The sequence below is a fragment of the Hemicordylus capensis genome, chromosome 5 (genome assembly GCF_027244095.1).
Source record: "Hemicordylus capensis ecotype Gifberg chromosome 5, rHemCap1.1.pri, whole genome shotgun sequence".
NCBI lineage: Eukaryota > Metazoa > Chordata > Lepidosauria > Squamata > Cordylidae > Hemicordylus > Hemicordylus capensis.
In genome coordinates, this window is record NC_069661.1 from 223453337 (window position 1) to 223470712 (window position 17376).

The 17376-nt window shown below is 43.5% G+C and overlaps 1 protein-coding gene across 7 annotated transcripts in view; it reads left to right on the top strand.

The window, feature by feature from the left end:
- Positions 1-17376, top strand: part of SYN3 (synapsin III) — a 304303-nt gene that overhangs the window by 206987 nt on the left and 79940 nt on the right. For 6 of the 7 annotated variants that reach the window (XM_053257382.1, XM_053257387.1, XM_053257380.1 and 3 more), the window contains exon 7: positions 1941-1985. The exons of the other annotated variant lie outside the window; for it this stretch is intronic. In XM_053257382.1, the coding sequence (XP_053113357.1) occupies positions 1941-1985 (45 nt within the window). The remainder of the gene's footprint in view (positions 1-1940; positions 1986-17376) is intronic. 7 annotated transcript variants of the gene reach the window in all.

The following is a 17376-nucleotide window of genomic DNA, read 5'->3' on the forward strand; positions in this document are numbered from 1 at the left end:
TCTTTTATTTCCTTCTGGTAGCATAACACCTCACTGGCTTACTACATCTGGATGGTTTTGTACTAAACAAATTCTTTGTCCAGCTGAGGTCTCTCTTACTCTCTGTGGTCCACAACTCTATAAACTAATCAGTTATGTATGGTTGTGAGGTATTCTGACTCTATGATAATCTTCCAGATAAGGTTTTCAGATTCAGTATGAGATGGATCATTCAATATGAGATGGATCCCACCCTTGCTCCATTATCCCCATGCCCCTGCTGTGCTTTTTAATAGTTGCAGAGATTTTTATCCCTGTTTAAACAGTCACAAGGCAGCTAACATAATAACATAATGTTAAACGTAATAAATCATACTACAAATGTATATCCTACAATAAAGCCAGCATAAAGACAGCAGGCCAAAACCAAAAGGCTTGTTCACATGATCAGTTATTGGGTAGGACAACTGTCCTACCCATGTTTGGGAGCTGTGTGTGCTCGTGTTTTATGATAGTGTACAAGTAAAACAGGTAGTGGCTGGGGAAAGTTATTGTGTGTGAGCCTTGTGCTGGGTACGACTGCTCCATCCTACCCAGCAACTGCACCCCACTGTATAATTAGGTAGAAGGAAAAGCTGGTCTTCCCAGCACTTTCCCCCACTTACTACCTGCATTTTTGCTGACCAATGACCAAAAATCAGGCATGCGCACAGCTCCCAAACCTGGGTAGGCCACTTCTCCTCCTGGACATGTGAACAAGTCTATTGTGTAGTTTTACTGACATAATAAAATATCATTAAAAGGCCTTGCAGGAAAAAGAGGGGCTCTTCAGGTGTTTTAAAAATATTTTTATAATATGTTTAAAATAGTAGCTGGCATTTTCCTGGGGAGAGAATTCCAGAAGTTAGGGTGCCCCACCAAATGTCCATAAGCTCAGCTTCTATCATAATGCTGAAGCAAAGGAACAAACAAAAGGACCTGCTAAAAATGGTCCTTTCTACTCAGCTGGTTCAGGCACAGCATCCTTGTCTTATTTTAAATCCTTATTTTAAATCATGCTTCCTTTCAGCCCTACAATTCTGTAATTGCATAGGGAAATTGCCATCCAATTTGTTTTCCAAGCACGTTAACATGACAAGTCTGCATTTGTATGGAGACCACTCCATGTGCCTCTGTAAGTTGTGTCTTTGGCAACGTGAGGTGCAATCTGAAACCACTTCCCTGCAAGAGCCCCAGATCCCACATTCTGAACATGCAGCATCCCTCTGTACATTGCTGGCACGATTTTCCCCTAGGCACGTGGACACACACATGCACACACTCCCACAATCCCAAAGAGTCAGTCTTGAGATTCCCTTTAATGATGGGAAACACATGTTTGACATATCATTATTGCACAATTCCTAGAGAAAATAAGAGTCTTTGTGAACCACACGCAGCTCCATTGTTTCTGAATCACGTCCTGTGAGAGGGATTTCTGCATGGATTCTAGAAGCTCCATGCTGAGCAGGCACACTGTGGGCGAAAGCCCTATGGACCTGCTCCAAGTGCTTTTCTCGTGGCTTTTGGAGATTGTTCTCATGCATTATGTTGTGAGTGACTCAGAGCACTGACACCATGTACTGATGTCAACCTTCTCATACCAGAACTTTTAGAGCTTTATGAAGAACTGATGGGAATGTCAGAGGAGTTTTAGTTTAAGCAAAATGTAACTTTCATTAACAAATAAGCTCTTCTGCATCATTAACAGTGAAATATAAGGAGTTGTATTTATGTTTCAGAATGCATATTGGATTTCATTTCCTCCTCCTTACTGCTTCAATAATTTGTTTTCCTAACACTGAATCTTGTTTAATAAAATGCATTCAGGAGCCTGTGTTAAACCTAAAGTTAATCTCATGCATTTAATCTTATTTAGGTTGAATCTTGATTTCAAGGAGTGTCTATGTTATATTTTCCAGAGCAATCTCACAGTGGCCGAATTCAGATGTAACGCAAAACCAGAGGTTGGTGAACTCACAGTTTCAGTTTTAAACTGTAAATCACACCGCAGACGTTTGTCCAACTGTGGCCCTCCAACCTCTAGTTCCAGGAGAGGGGAGCCCTTCCCTGCTGCTCGGCTGCTGAGGCCAATCTCAGCAAGCTCCATGGCCAGACTGTGGGCAAACTGTCAGCGGCACGGCTGCAAGCATTATCATATCAGCAGAACAGCTGCAATTAGCCATAGTTTTGAAGGGGGGCGTGCTGTGTACAATCGTGCATTTTTTTAGTGGTCCGCTCGACCTCGGCATGGAAAGGGCATTTAAATCCCTTTAAATGCCATGCCATGCCATGCCATGCCATGCCATGCCAGAGCTTCTTCTGACAGTGGTGGCACCACTGCCCCCCAAAGAACCCGGCATCCAAAGAACCCCACACAAGCATGATTTTTGGGGGGCGGGGGGGCACTATTTTCCAGTTCCTCAGGAAAAGGAAGGGAACATGCTGACTTCCTAGGAGGGGATATGTATATGAGAGAGGGCAAAGGATCCTGTGGGGAGGGAAGGCTAGTGCAAGTCAGTTGGACATGGGGATCACCATGGGCATGCAAATCAGTTGGGCATGGGGATCACCTGCTTTGTGTATTCATAGTCAAGCGACAGTGCTGTCTATTGAACCATGGTTATTGTTATCTTTTTATTTCTAAGCTGAAGGAGGGGTTGCCCAAAAGGGCACCAAGTTCATACTATTGGGCTTTTGAATTTGGTTTACTGGACCAATATGCAAAAATTACCAACTTCTGTTACAGTTTGTTGTGATAGAAGTCTACCTTGCTGACCAAATGTGAGCTTGCCTCTCCATAGAAGATATTCTTCTTGACCCTTGTAGTTGCGATGGTGATGAATACTCTGAGGTCAAGAATGTCATTTAAAGGGGTCCCCATGCTGGGACAACACAAAGATTTCTCGATGACTCTACTGGCTGTAATGCAGACTGTCATAATTGTGTAATAGTTCAGTAAACCAGAATTCACACTCCACACAGGTACTGGCAACTTAAATGGTTTATTTTCAAAGTTACTGTATATGGAATTCATAATAAACTAAAGACCTGCTCAGAGTTTCTCCTAGTCTAAGGAATAAGAGAGAGAAAGAGAGTGGGCTGTTCTTAAGGGGATAATGTACACTTAATTCACTGTGCCTGAATACAACAAAGCAGCAAGATGACCATTTTGATGACATTCACTATGAGCATAGTGATCAGGATAAAAGGTTTTGCATTAATCAGCCCACAGTTTAGAATACCTTGGACCATCCATTTCTTTTTATTCCATGCTCTAGGATCTGCAACCATTTCGGCTGAACTACATTCCTAACAAAAATGTAACCATCTGGTATTACATCTGGTATTACATCTGAGGGTCTTGTTCACATGCCCCCCCTCCTTTTTTTACTAGGGTAACCTGAACCACTCAATACCATTCCCAGGATATGGTTCACTGGATGTTGTTGGCTACCCGTTGCATTTTCCAGTAATGGAAATATCATCCCCTCTGCAGACATCATGCAGGGTGGGTGCAGCCATGCCTATAACATTAGGCAAACTAATCACCTAATCTTGCCTAATTCTACAAGCAAAAGGCGTGAAGGGAAAATGTAGTCACACTGGCCTTTTGGATTTGACAGACCTCTACTGCTGGCTGCCTGTTACACAAATGTGTCAGAAAATGGATAGGTCAAGGAATGTACCCCAGGCGTGTGGCAGCAATCAGGCAGCAACACCAAGGCTCCCCCAGGGCTCAGACTGGGCTAGAAGTTTACTTGATCCTTTGTTCCTGATGGTCAGGATTCAAGGATAACGCATATATGCATCAGGTAGGTGATGTAACTCAGTGGCAGAACAAATGCTTGGCATGAAGTAGGTCACAAGTTCGATCCTTGGCATCTCCAGGTAGGGTTGGGACCCCTCTCTGAAACCCTGAAGAGCAGTTACCAAGCAGTGTTGACAATACTGAGCTTTCCAGATTAGCCCTGACAACAGTGCCACAACATATCTGCTAAGTGTGCTTCCATACTTCCTGTGTTGTAACACCGCAGTCCCTACGCTGTCAGCAGGGCACCGTTCACATTTCCGATGCCTTCTTTTGGATTTTATCGCTGCGATCTAATGCTATAACGTTGTATGTCTTTTGCAAAAAAGTAGCTGTATTTTGTCCACTTTATGATGGTTGCAACGCTGTTTCAGTGTTGTAAGTGGTGTAGATAGTTAAATCTGCACGGATGGTGATTTATCAATATAAAGCTCCTTTTGTTTATATATATATATAATTTTTTCACTGGGGTTGTGAAGCACTTTACACCAACCTTTACTTTTTTCCAAGCAGTCTGCAAAAGAAAGCTGACACTCTGGCGAGGCTGGAAATGTGCTCCCTGCAGCAGCAGTGTGGAGAGGGCCTGGGGCTGCCCTCCTCCTGCTTGGCCATTCCATTGTTCCTGCAGGCAGCATCCCAATAAGAAGGTTTGCACACGGAAGACCCCTGCTGCGGTGCAGTCTTCCCCACCCACCCTGGGCACATTTGCATCCCCTTCTCTCTCCCCATTCTTGTGCATGGTTCTAACAATGCTAAGAGGGAGTTAGGAGGGACCCTCTTGCTTTGCATGTGCAGCAGCCAGAGAGAAAGAAAAGAGACACCCTTGGGGGCGAAGTAGAATTTTGTGTGTGCTTGAACGTGTGATTGCGCGCACATGCATCTCTCTTTCAGAGAACAAAAAGGAGATGCAAACTCCTCAACACCGAATTGCAACTCTTCAGCTGCCAGTGCAGTTTCTTTTGTGGGTGCAGCACACAGTATGAACCGTTCCAGCTGGGAAAACACATCATTTCATGGGCTATGCAGCAGATGGCTTACTACTACTACAACTACTACTACAAATATTTATATACCGCTCTTCAACCAAAGTTCTCAAAGCAGTTTACATAGGTATAAATAAATAAGATGGCACCCTGTCCCCAAAGGGCTCACAATCTAAAAAGAAACATAAAGATAAACACCAGCAACAGCCACTGGAGGAATGCTGAGCTGGGGTTGGATAGGGCCAGTTGCTCTCCCCCTGCTAAATATAAGAGAATCACCACTTTTTAAAATGTGCCTCTTTGCTCAGTTAGCAGGGCTTGTGATGAACTTTACACCGATCTTGACTTTTTTTCCAAGCGGTCTGCAAAAGAAAGCCAATGCTCTGGTGATGCTGGAAATGTGCTCCCTGCAGCAGCAGCAGCAGCAGCAGCAGGCCGTAAGAAAGGCTTACACCCTTTCTTTAAGTTTCTAATGCGATCCTGCCAAGCTGAAGCATTTTACACCGCCCCAGCCACGGTAGAGCATGTGATCTGAAAAGGGCCTAGATGGACCAAGGGTCTGACTCATTATAAAGCCGCTTCACATGTTCAAATATGTCCTGCATTAAGTAGCCAGATGTGTTTATGATTTGGTTAAGGAAGGTCCTTTGTTCTTTCTCCTCTTCTCCAGTTGATAGGTTGTAAAAGGCATTAGCATTGATGAGCTTTTATCAATAAAATGGTAGGATTTTCCAACGAACCCGGGCATAACAACAAAAATTTTATATACCTGTGATAGGGTTCTTCTTTTTAAAAAATCATTCATTTTTCAAAAACAGATATACTGTACATATATAATTAACATAATAAAATACCTTTTATAAAGAAATTCACAAATCATCACATTTACACATGCTACAAAACAATAAGACAACACACACACATATTATATACACATAATATTTTCTTTATACCATTAGATTAACAACCTATTTTATTCATAAACAAAACCAGATTTTTAACACTCTTACAAAATAGTGTGCCATCTTTCTGGTCTCTTGTCATTAATACTACTTCTGTCAATGAAATCCAAAAAATGGTAACCATGTTACTAGAAAAGTATTGATCTGATTAGGATTTAGGGTGACCTTGTTACACTCTGACAATTTGTAGTGAACTGCACACTTACACAGGTGTGGCTCTTTCCCATTCTTCTCACCCCACCCCAACAGCCTTGCTCTCCCTTGCCTTGCCCTGCCACAGCATTAACCCTGGTGTGCAGGGTGGCCGTTCGCTGGCCCAAGCCATGCGCCTGGGGTTAATGCTGCTGCAGCAGGGCATGGCAAGGGAGAGCAAGGCAACCAGGGCACAGCAAGAAGAGTGGGAATGAGCTGCACCTCCACCCCACCAGTACAGGCCGCCACTGGAACGACAAGATCCCAGATCTTGTCAAACCAAGATATAATCAAAGGAGGATTTTTGTTCTTCCAGTTCCTGGAGATAAGACGTTTTGCAGCTGTTACTAGTTGTAAAATCAAACATTTTACGCCTTATCAATTTTAGTGTAAAGGTGAAGTGTGCTGTCAAGTCGATTTTGACTCCTGGTGCCCACAGAGCCCTGTGGTTTTCTTTGGTAGAATACAGGAGGGGTTTACCATTGCCTCGTCCCAGAACACCTATAATTTCTTTTTGAGAGAGGGGGGCGGGGGGAGGAGAGAACAATCCTGGTAATATAATACTATTTATTGGACCAGCTTTTGTTGTTGAAAGTAATCCAAATGTACAGTCTGTATACCCAGCTGTTGTTGTTTGAAACAGTAGACATGTGTGTGTGTGTTTATTTTTAGATAGGAAATATAGTAGTGATATCTGCCACTGCAAATGTGTGAAGTGCAAAACACACAAGGCACTTTGTTTTTGCATTAATGTTGAAGAAAAGAGATCTATGGTAATTTATGTTTCAGCCACTCCACCATAACTCAGGGGGGAAGGAGTGCTGAATTCAGCTACTAGGTGCTTTCCAGACTAGCTGCTCAGCAGCAGCAAAATGCCTCCGTTCGGGCAAGTTGCATTTGGGATGTAAACAGCAGGGGGAGTGGTCTCGCAGCAACTAACAGCAACTTTCCCACGCCAGATATACGACATCCTTGCTCTATATCGCAGCGATTAAATTCACAACAAGGCATTGGAAATATGAATGGCACCTTCTGTCCACATAGGGACTGCGGTGTCACAACACAGGAAGTGTGGAAGCACACTTCTGAGATTCATCCTGACCCCTTTGTAGGGTCTAGTCTGGAAAGCACCCTAATCTTGCCACAGGCTCTGTGTAAGGCTCTGGGAACAATTTCACTACCCTTCCCTCTCTCCTTCCTTCCTTCCTTCCTTCCTTCCAGGTTACTTCTTTCTAGTTGCCTCTCATTCATACCTTCACAAAAGACAATAACATCATATTTCACTAAGGTACTACTTGAAGCAAATAGCAAATATTGAATTTGCTATCTGCAAATTCAGAAATATTGAAGAAATATTATACAACAGTGTTCCGGAGGGCCAAATTTAAACATGACTTGGGAAATTTGTGACTGCAGTTCCCAATGTCTTTTTATTTGATTAAAAGCAGCTATGGGGGAAATGGGTTGGGGTGGTGTGGGGGGAAGAGAGCTAACTGTTCTTCCTGCCTCCACAAATCATCTCTCTGATTTAAATAACTTTGTCCAAAGTTGCTTTTTCTGCCAGGGGAAGGCATGTATGCCTTTAATACCATATTTATGTGATAGAAGATGACTCTGAAATTAAGAAATTAAGGGTAATTAATTAACCTTTAAAAATATACAAGTTGATTCCTGAAATTCACCTTTTGTATTATAAGGGTAATTCCAATGCATTTCCTTGGCACCCCAATGAAGTCTCTTATGTTTTTAGACTAATCTTTGTACACTCTGAGGAAGGAAATAATTGCCTATCAGGACACTATTTTAGATCATTTGTTCCAGGTTTTTCAGCTTGGGTTCATGCCAAATTCAAAAGCAACTCTGTTCTGTCATTATCCTTGCTGCTTTTGGTGCTATTGGCCACATATATGTACAAAATAATGTCCACTGAAATGAATACAAATACAACAAATTATTTATATACCACTTTTCAACAGAAGTTCCCGAAGCGGTTTACAAAGACTTACATACATACAAACATACATACATACATACATACATACAGTGTCTCCCTGTCCCCAAAGGACTCTCAATCTAAAAAAGAAACACAAGGTAGACACCAGCAACAGCCACTGGAGGGATGCTGTGCTGGGGATGGATAGGGCCAGTTGCTCTCCCCCGCTAAATAAAGAGAATCACCACTTTTAAAAGGTGCCTCTTCGAGCAGTTAGCAGGCAGACATGTCCTGATTTGGAGAATGGGCTGTCTCCTGTATGCCAATATCTGTCCCTTTGGGGAATCTTGTCAGACAATACATTTCCTTTCCATTTACCATAGCAGGATTCTTCTCAGTCTCACTCAGCAGTCTGTTCATCATCATAAGGTGTCCTGTCGGATGGGGCAGTCCTCCCTCTCTCTTCCCACAACCTCTCCATCTGTTTACTTTTGCAACAAAGTAACAGAAGTGGAGGAGGATGCACTGTGCATCCAAAATCTGCTCCCCTCCTCCCCACACCTGTGACAGTGCAAGATAAACATAACAATATTACAAAACCTCTTTCTCGTTTCAATTTAAACATTGCACGTGCCACTTTGATTTAACTAGCACTCCACTTTGCCCATGCTGGCATATTTTCAACAGTCTGTATTCTCCCTGCAAACACTTCTGGTCCCTGATAATGTCATCAGCCAATGTGCACTCACTGAGTCCTCCATCCCTCCTCCAAGTGCACTGCTCTGGCTACCAGCTGAAACTCCCAAGATGGATGAGAATAATGAGCATGAAATGAGGGTTACTGCAGTTCAGCGGTTGTTTGGTGTGCACCTGGGTATTTAAATTCATCAAGTCTCTGTTTCCCATCAATAAGCTGCGGAAAGTGGAGAGTGCAGCAGGAAACAGTAAGAGTGAGAGCCAAGTGAAGAGGAAAGGGAAGGGAGCTGTTGCTTTTCTGATGACATTCACAGGGCTATCACAGAAATGGAGACTGATTCTCAACTAGCCACTTCTGCACTGGTCTGGTTTCTGATTCTACAGACATTTCTTCTTTAGTGTCCTCCCTTAGACTCACAAAGAAAGATCCAGCAGTTGTCTTTCATTCATTCACAGGTCTGTTGTCTGTGTTGTAGACAGGGGTGGATTAAGCTTTTTGCCACCCATAGGCAAAAAGGATTTTGCCACCCTTGTGCCTTAAGCAAAAAAGTTTGCCTTTATTTTTTTTTTTAAAAAAAAGTAAAAGGTGGAACTTTCTCCTCGCTTACTCTACACTTGCTGCAGCCGCTGCTGCCCACAGAGAGGGGCGGCAAAATTTGCTGCTCCTCAAATTTTGTCGCCATAGGCAAATGCCTACTCTGCCTCTCCGTTAATCCACCACTGGTTGTAGAATCATAGTCTGGCTGCAGAGTTGTTTTGGAGATGGCCCTGAAGTGGCAAGGCACAGGAGCAAATATCTAGTTTGCATCTATCATAGGAACATAGGAAACAGCCTTGTACCGAGTTAGACCATTGGTCCATTTAGCTCAGTATTCCTATGCTGACTGGCAGTGGCTCTCCAGGTTTCAGGTGGGAGTCTTTTCCAGTCTACCTGGAGATGCCAGGGAGTGAACTGGGACCTTCTGCATGCAAAGCAGATGCTCTACCACCAAGCTACAGCCCCATCCCCTAAGGGGAATATCTTACAGCAGACAGTGTTCACATGTAGTCTCCCATCCAGGCGCAAACCAAAGCAAACCCTGTTTAACAAAGGGGGCATTCATGCTCGCAACTGAAGGACTGGCCCTCCATCCCCAGTACATGGAGATGGGGCCATAGCTTAGTGACTAAACTCACTCACTTTGCAAGCAGAAGGTCTCCAGTTTAATCCCTAGCATCTCCAGATAGCTGGGCTTGCATGGTTTAAGTTCTTTGTTCTGCCACAGGCTTCCTTTGGGACCATGGTGAATCCTTTGATATTTCTGTATGTTAAGGTGCCAGCTGTCCTATGCTGAGAGGCCTGTAGTTCAGTGGTAAAGCACCTGCTTTGCATGTAGAAAGTCCCAGTGTCCATCCCTGGCATCTCAGGGTAGAGCAAAAAAAGGCCACCATCTGAGACCCTGCAAAGCCATTGCTAGTCAAGGTAGACAAATACTGTGCTAGATGGCTCAATGGTACAGTACACGGCAGCTTCAGATATGTATTGAACGCCACAGAATAAAACCCAGAAGTGGTCACCTGGGCGCTTTCCAGACTAGCTGTTCATTAGCAGCAAAATTAGCAGTGGCCCCCCATGGACGGGCCTTCTCTGTTGTCACCCCGAGACTTTGGAACATGCTTCCTGTGGGAATAAGAGTCTCCCCATCTCTAGTGGCTTTTAAAAAGTGTCTGAAGACTCATCTTTTTACCCAGGTTTTTAAACTTTTTAAATTTTAGATTGTTTTTATTGATTTGTTTTAAACTGTTTTTAGCATTTGATTGATTTTAATGTTGTGTTTAGTGTTTTGTTGTGAACCGCCCTGAGACCTTGGTTTAGGGCGGTATACAAATACTTCAAATAAATAAATAAATAAAATGCCTCCGTTTGGGCAAGTCGCATTCGGGCCGTAAACAGCAGTCTCACAGCAGCAAACAACCCGAAAGAAAAGCAACCTTTTCACGCCAGCTATGTGATGTCCTTTTCTCTATATCGCAGCGATTAAATTCGTAACAAGGCATTGGAAATGTGAACGGCACCTTGCTGTCCACATAGGGACTGCGGGGTCATGACACAGGAAGTGTGGAAGCACACTTCCACAATACGTCCTGACCCCGTTGTAGGGTCTAGTCTAGAAAGCGCCCAGTTCTCAGTGTTAGGGCTCATCCATACCCAGACCTATCCCTGGGATATGTGATGCAAGAAGACTGTTTCCATGATTCTGTCCTCTCCAGCATGCGTATTCCTTCACCACTGAGTAATAGGGATGAGCATGAGCCTGCTCTGCGCTTCCTTTCTCATGCACCAAACCAGCTCTCATGCCAGCATTTGAGCCGACTCGACGGGCAGCTCCTGACCTGCATCTTTAAGAAGCAGGTAAGGAGCTCCTTACCTGCTTGCCCCCACCCCGCTGCTTCCCCCCCCCCCCCGCTCTGGCACTCATTTTATAAACAGCTGCATGGAGCTGCAGTGCTGCTTCCTGCAGCCCCGCACAGTGTCGGCACACACATGGTCAGCACGCAGTGCCGACCACACAAATGGCCAGAGCATGTGCACTCCGGCCATGTGCTTGTCGATGCTGTGTGGTGCTGCAGGAAGCAGAGCTTCAGCCCTACTCAGCTGTTTCTAAAATGAGTGCCAGTTGGGGGAGAGCGGCATGGTGGGGGCAAGCAGGTAAGGAGCTCCTTACCTGCATCTTAAAGGTACCCATCCCCAGCCCACAAGGGAGTGCACAAACAATTCATGCACATCGCTACTGAGTAACCACAGCCAGTCCCATACATCTGCCATCATGGGGAAAGGACTTCAAGGCCAAAAGAAACAACCTCCATCCCTTTCACTTCTAACTAAAGAAACTGGGTGGTGGTGGTGCTGTTGAAGCAGCTGGCTGTGCCCCTAACAGAGGCACCCGACAGTCCAACACATCTTTGTTTTGTTTCTGTGATGAAGATTAGTAGCTTCACTCATTATGGTGCAAACTGACTATGCAAGTGTACAGCTACCAAGATGTGCTGCATCTAAAATGTCTTCTAAGAAGTGTCCAAATGCACAAAGATCACAATCTGTCCACCTACCACTATTTACTGAGGATGAGATCATTTGGTCTCTGGACCTCTTACCCTGGGACATTTTTGCCTTTGGGGAAAAGAAATGCAGATAGTTATCAACAGAGGAAAGTTTTGACTGAGAACATTCCAGTAACAGAAATTTTTCTGAGTGTTGTTTGAATTCACAAACAACGGAAAAAACCAGCAAGAGAAGCCCTAGTGTCTCCTGCCTTGCAACAAGTATTAAAATATTTTTAGCTCCGTCTTCCTAAAGTATGTGTACACAATTATTTCTACAGTTTTCAAATACTACAAGCTCTTCAGTGCTGTTATCTGCACTGTGTTATAGAGAACCCTGGGAAACTAGGGTTGCCAATGGCAACTTGCCATTTCTTACCGTAAAATCAGCCATTGCCCCTTAAATCTCCAGTTGAAGTGAGGAAAAGGCAGCAGTGGCTTCTCCCACCCATTATCTCTGTGATCCTACTGTCTGCCCCCTTTCTCACCTGGAGCTTTTACAGACAGAGCTGTTACCCCAAATCTCTTCCGGAACAGAATGTGTGCGTTCACACACCAGCCAAACTTATCCCAAAGTCCATTTGAGATCCTTGGAAACACTCCACACACAGATCAAGCTTTGTCTTCCGAATTCTAGCTTATCTCGATATATTTCCAGGTTTTTAAAATGGTGATTTTAAGAGAGGTTTTCTGAAAATGCCAGAGCAAATAGGGAGAGGCACTTACGTAGAATCATTAATATGATAAGAGGGAGGCAACATTTGTTCCTACCCAAGGAGCGCTCTCTCTACCGCTCTCTCTCTCTCTCTCCCCGCCCCGCCCCGCCATTGGCTAGAAGGAAAACATGGGGGCATGCAATGCGAACCTGAACCAAAAGAAAACCCAAGAACAGAGGGGAGGGGCTGCTTCCCTCAGATGCCGCGAGTGTTATTCAAAGTGGCTTCACTCAACATTTACCCCGCAGCATTCAGCCTTGCTCATGGGGAGCTTGCTCATGTGCTAAGCCCCGGCAGGGTAGGATGGTTTTTCTATTCCCAGCTTTGGAACCGGGTAGGAGGAGAAACTGCCCTACCCGGCCTCTGGGGCTTAGCACATGAACAAGCTCCCTGTTTCCAACCACGTTTTAAACTCACAATAACAAAACAGGGGTGCATGCAGCTCTCCAACTAGGATAGGAGGCTTCTAGGAGGAGGAGGAGGAGGAGAAACCACTTACTACATTTTCTACAGTTTCAATTGGAGATTTAAAGGGCAATGTACCTGTAAGAGATGGCAATCCTGTGGGAAACCGAGGCAGGGAGATAGAGAAAATCACTATTCATATAGAGTCTCTGATGCAGCATGAAAGTGAATTTAAAGTTTCCAATCTTAAATTAGAGCCCTACGTACTGGGTCTTGTTCCTTGGTACTGAGATTTAACCATCTATATTGTCAATACTGTTCTTTCTTCATACCTTTCCTTTTCTGTGGTTGTGTGCAGAAATAATCAAGATTGCTTTATTTATTTATAGATTTTATTAAGCCCTTTTATGTTGTCCCAAGTTGATGTGCATAGTAAAAGCAGCAGTTTTTCAGAGTACAGAAACAGAACCACTTAAAAGTGTTTCCCAAACACTATGCTAATCCAATTAAACATTAAAGGTCTGGACCAAAAGCAAGGTCTTTAAGCAGTGGAGGAAAACTTGAAAGGGTTGGGACAGTGCAAACATCTCTGGGAAGCATATCCCAAAGCCCGGGAGCAATCACTGAGAAGGCCTTGTTCCACATCTATGACAAACAGGCTTCAGCTGGAGTTGGTATGCAGAGCAACACCTACACACACCCCTTCACAGATGGTCCTTCCGATAACCAGAAGGCAATATCTCAATTTTCCTTCTTTTTGCAGAAGAAAAGTATAGCAAGCATAAGCATGATGAATCCTTCTGTGAAAAGTGAAGATTTGAACCACACAATATTACTGTGACTCCATCAGTTGTTAGTAGGGCAGTTCTTACTGCCTACCCAGTAGGACAGACCTCATCCTACCCAGCTTCAGAAACTCAGTGTGCTCCTGATTTTTGATCATGTGTGAGTTAAAAGCTAGGTCGGAGGAGGAGGGGGACGTGATGGTGTGGGAGATGGGTGCAGGTTTTGATGGCATCATCCTACCCAGCAATTTTACCCAGCATATTACCAAGGTAGAAGGAAATGCCACCGGAGTCTGCACCTGCTTTTCACACAATCACTTTCCCCTCCTTTGACCGTTCACATGACTGGAAATCATGAATGTGCACACAGCTCCTAAAACTGGGTGGAATGCTTGTCCTATCCAGCTAACAGTCATGAAAAGAAGCCCTAGTGTGGAACTTGGGTGAATCTGCCACCTTAGAACACACACACAAATACTCCTTGTCTCAGGACCAGCTCAGAAATTATGACACCCCTATTGTGGAGGTGGGAGCCACATAATGGCACAGCGGGGAAATTACTTTATTATCAAGCCAGAGGTTGCCAGTTCAAATCCCTGCTGGTATGTTTCCCAGACTATGGAGACTATGGGAAACACCTATACTGGGCAGCAGCAATATAGGAAGATGCAGAAAGGCATCATCTGATACTGCATGGGAGATCGCAATGGTAAACCCCTCCTGTATTCTACCAAAGATAACCACAGGTCTCTGTGGTCACCAGGAGTCAACACCAACTCAATGGCACACTTTATTGTGGAGGTGCACCCAAAAATGTGTCTGCATGTGGTGGCTCCACTCAGGGGCTCTAATCTTTGAAAGCAGCTTACCACATTGATCATAATGTTGCATCTCATGAATGAATGAATGAATCTCCATATTTTTGGTGGTCAACATATGCTGACACAGAGGCTTTCCTTGGGAGCAGGGCCTTTCACAGGGGGAAACACCTGTAGAAAGTTATCGTTCCCATAATACATATTTGATACTTCTATATGAAATATAGTTATTACACAATTGGAAACAGATAGTATTTAACACCATGGGAGGCACCTAGGTAATTTTGGAGCCTGGACCTAAAGGTCTTTGGAGGCCCCCCTCCCCTGCCAATTATTATGCTCGGTCAGGCAGCCACACCACCCGGAACAGACTAAAGAGGATTTGGGGTCCTCCAGGGGCTCCGAAGTCCAGGGGTAAGAACACCTCTGGCTGGGAATGTGACACAGTAGGGACAAATTTTATCCATTGCTAGTGGACTTGTAGCATTTCCTCAAGATTTGAATTAAAAGGTATTAAATAAATAATTGGTTATTATATTTATCTGTTTTACTGTGTGAGCCTTTAGTAAGGGCTTTAGAGTGGAAACTCTGCGTACAAGCAGAGTTTACCTCTGAATGCTAGCTACTGGGGATAAAATAACATGATATGGTCAGTATTCTCATGCCCTACTTGTGAGCACCTAAAGACATCTAACTGACTGCTGTTGGAAACAGAATGCTGAACTAAGTCTCCAATCCTATGCAGATTTACTTGAGATACAGTTCCACTGAACTGAGTGGCACATATTCTGAGTAAACATTCACTGGGTTGTGCTGTAAATTAACCTTGGTCTAATCCAGCAAGGCAATTTGTATGTGGCATTTCTACTTGATTATTGGGGAGGAGGGATCTGATATGGAACAGATGATGAATGTATTGACTGTTGCAAGAATGGAAATAGCAATGAAATGGAAATGTTTGGAAGTGCCAAGAATGTATGGTTGGATATTAATTTGGCAGATAGCTGAATTAGTCAAAGTGACAAATATAGTAAGGGCACTTGAAGGACAAAAGGCTCTGATAATATTCCAAAGAAAAGTAGTTTAATTTATCCAGTTTTGGAACATTCATTTAGGAAAGCAAATTGGACCAGAAAATGTACAGTTAGTCTTGTAATCTACCTACTTGAGAAGAATATTAATAGTAAAAAGAACCCTTATATGGTTTTATAAGAACTCATATATATGAGAGCCAGCGTGGTGTAGTGGTTAGAGTGCTGGACTAGGACCGGGGAGATCCGAGTTCAAATCCCCATTCAGCCATGATACTAGCTGGGTGACTCTGGGCCAGTCACTTCTCTCTCAGCCTAACCTACTTCACAGGATTGTTGTGAGGAGAAAACGCAAGTATGTAGTACACCACTCTGGGCTCCTTGGAAGAAGAGTGGGATATAAATGTAATAATAATAATAATAATAAAATAATAATAATGGTTGTGAGAAGCAAGGCATCCAAGAGGCTCTACAAAATAGTTTTATATATTAATACTTATCATAGTAATATAAATGTAATGAATATTTATTGTATCCATTTATATTATGGAGCTTTGGGACCTCAATGAAGCACAATATGACAGTGAGCACTTATATAAGATTGTGGCATGTGATTGTAGCATGCGCCTAAATGGTATAGAACCTAATGTGGATGCCTTGCTTTACCATTTCCATGCTTTCTGATATTCAAGTGAATTTTTAAGTGCCTTAACACGTCTCATTTTTAATTCTCAAATAATACTTCAGAGTTCTCATGTCATGTGTGCTTCTTTCAGACAAGTCATTATTATTATTCCCATACTGCTGGTAGGAGAGCAGTGATGGCACCAGAAAAAAAATTGATGGTGGGGAGGGGGGTACAGAAGGGACAAAGTGCATTTATGAGTGGGCAAGCTGTGTCCCACATATTTGATAACTGGAACAGAAATAGGGGGCAGTGGGCATTTAGAGGGACATCTGCCCCCCTGAAACCACCCTTGTAGGAGGGACTATGGGTCTGGGACTATTAGCCACTTACTGAGTTCCTGACAGAAGCAATTTGAACCAGCAACTTCCTGTTCAATCTTAGCTATTATACTGCTTAAGTTCTGACAAACACTTATCTGTGAGGAATCTGTTGCTCAGACTGCAGAAACAGATGGCAATCATAGCAGTTGCTTAGCGGCAAAAATAAAGTCCAGGTATCTCTAACACATCCTTCAGCTTTATCATACAATGAACTTCATTCTTGACATGACATGATTTTTCAGTACCTTTATCAGTCCCAGTATCTCCATTCCCTGAAGGAAAAAGCTCTCTTGGCTGTTCCTTCTGGAGCATGTGTGCTCCTCTTCCTGGCTTAATTTTTAAAAAAAAAAAATCATGTTGATTCCTCTTCATCATAATACACAGCCCCAAAATCTTACCTTTTATCATGTTTTTAAAAGATAATTATATAATTGTAATTATGCATTCATTTAGTCATAGTGGATTTTAACATAGTATATGCTTAAGGAACAAACACTTGGATCTGATTCAGAGCCACATGGATCAATTCCCTGTTAAAATGGGTGGCCTACATCGAATCAAGCCAATACATTGGATCGGAACCAATGTATCGCCCATAAGAAAAAATGGAAAATAATGGCAATGCCTATTTGTTTTGTTTCAAGTCATAATGGGATAAGGAGATGCACCCCCACCTTTGCCTTTTTTGCTTTTCTTGGATGCATTTGGAAATGGTAGTCCTTCAGAGAGGACTTTGGCCACCAACTTGCAGGCAGATAGGCAACTGGAAGCACTATAGAGTAACGCCATGCTCACACAAATCAGGAGAGAGAGTTTGCTGATCCCTCTCCCTCTGCTGCCTCTGATTTCTCACCACAAAATATGTCCCTGAGGGGTGAGGGATCATGCAAAGACTGAGACCCCCCAAAATGGGGAAAATGTGATGCCTTCCAATTCA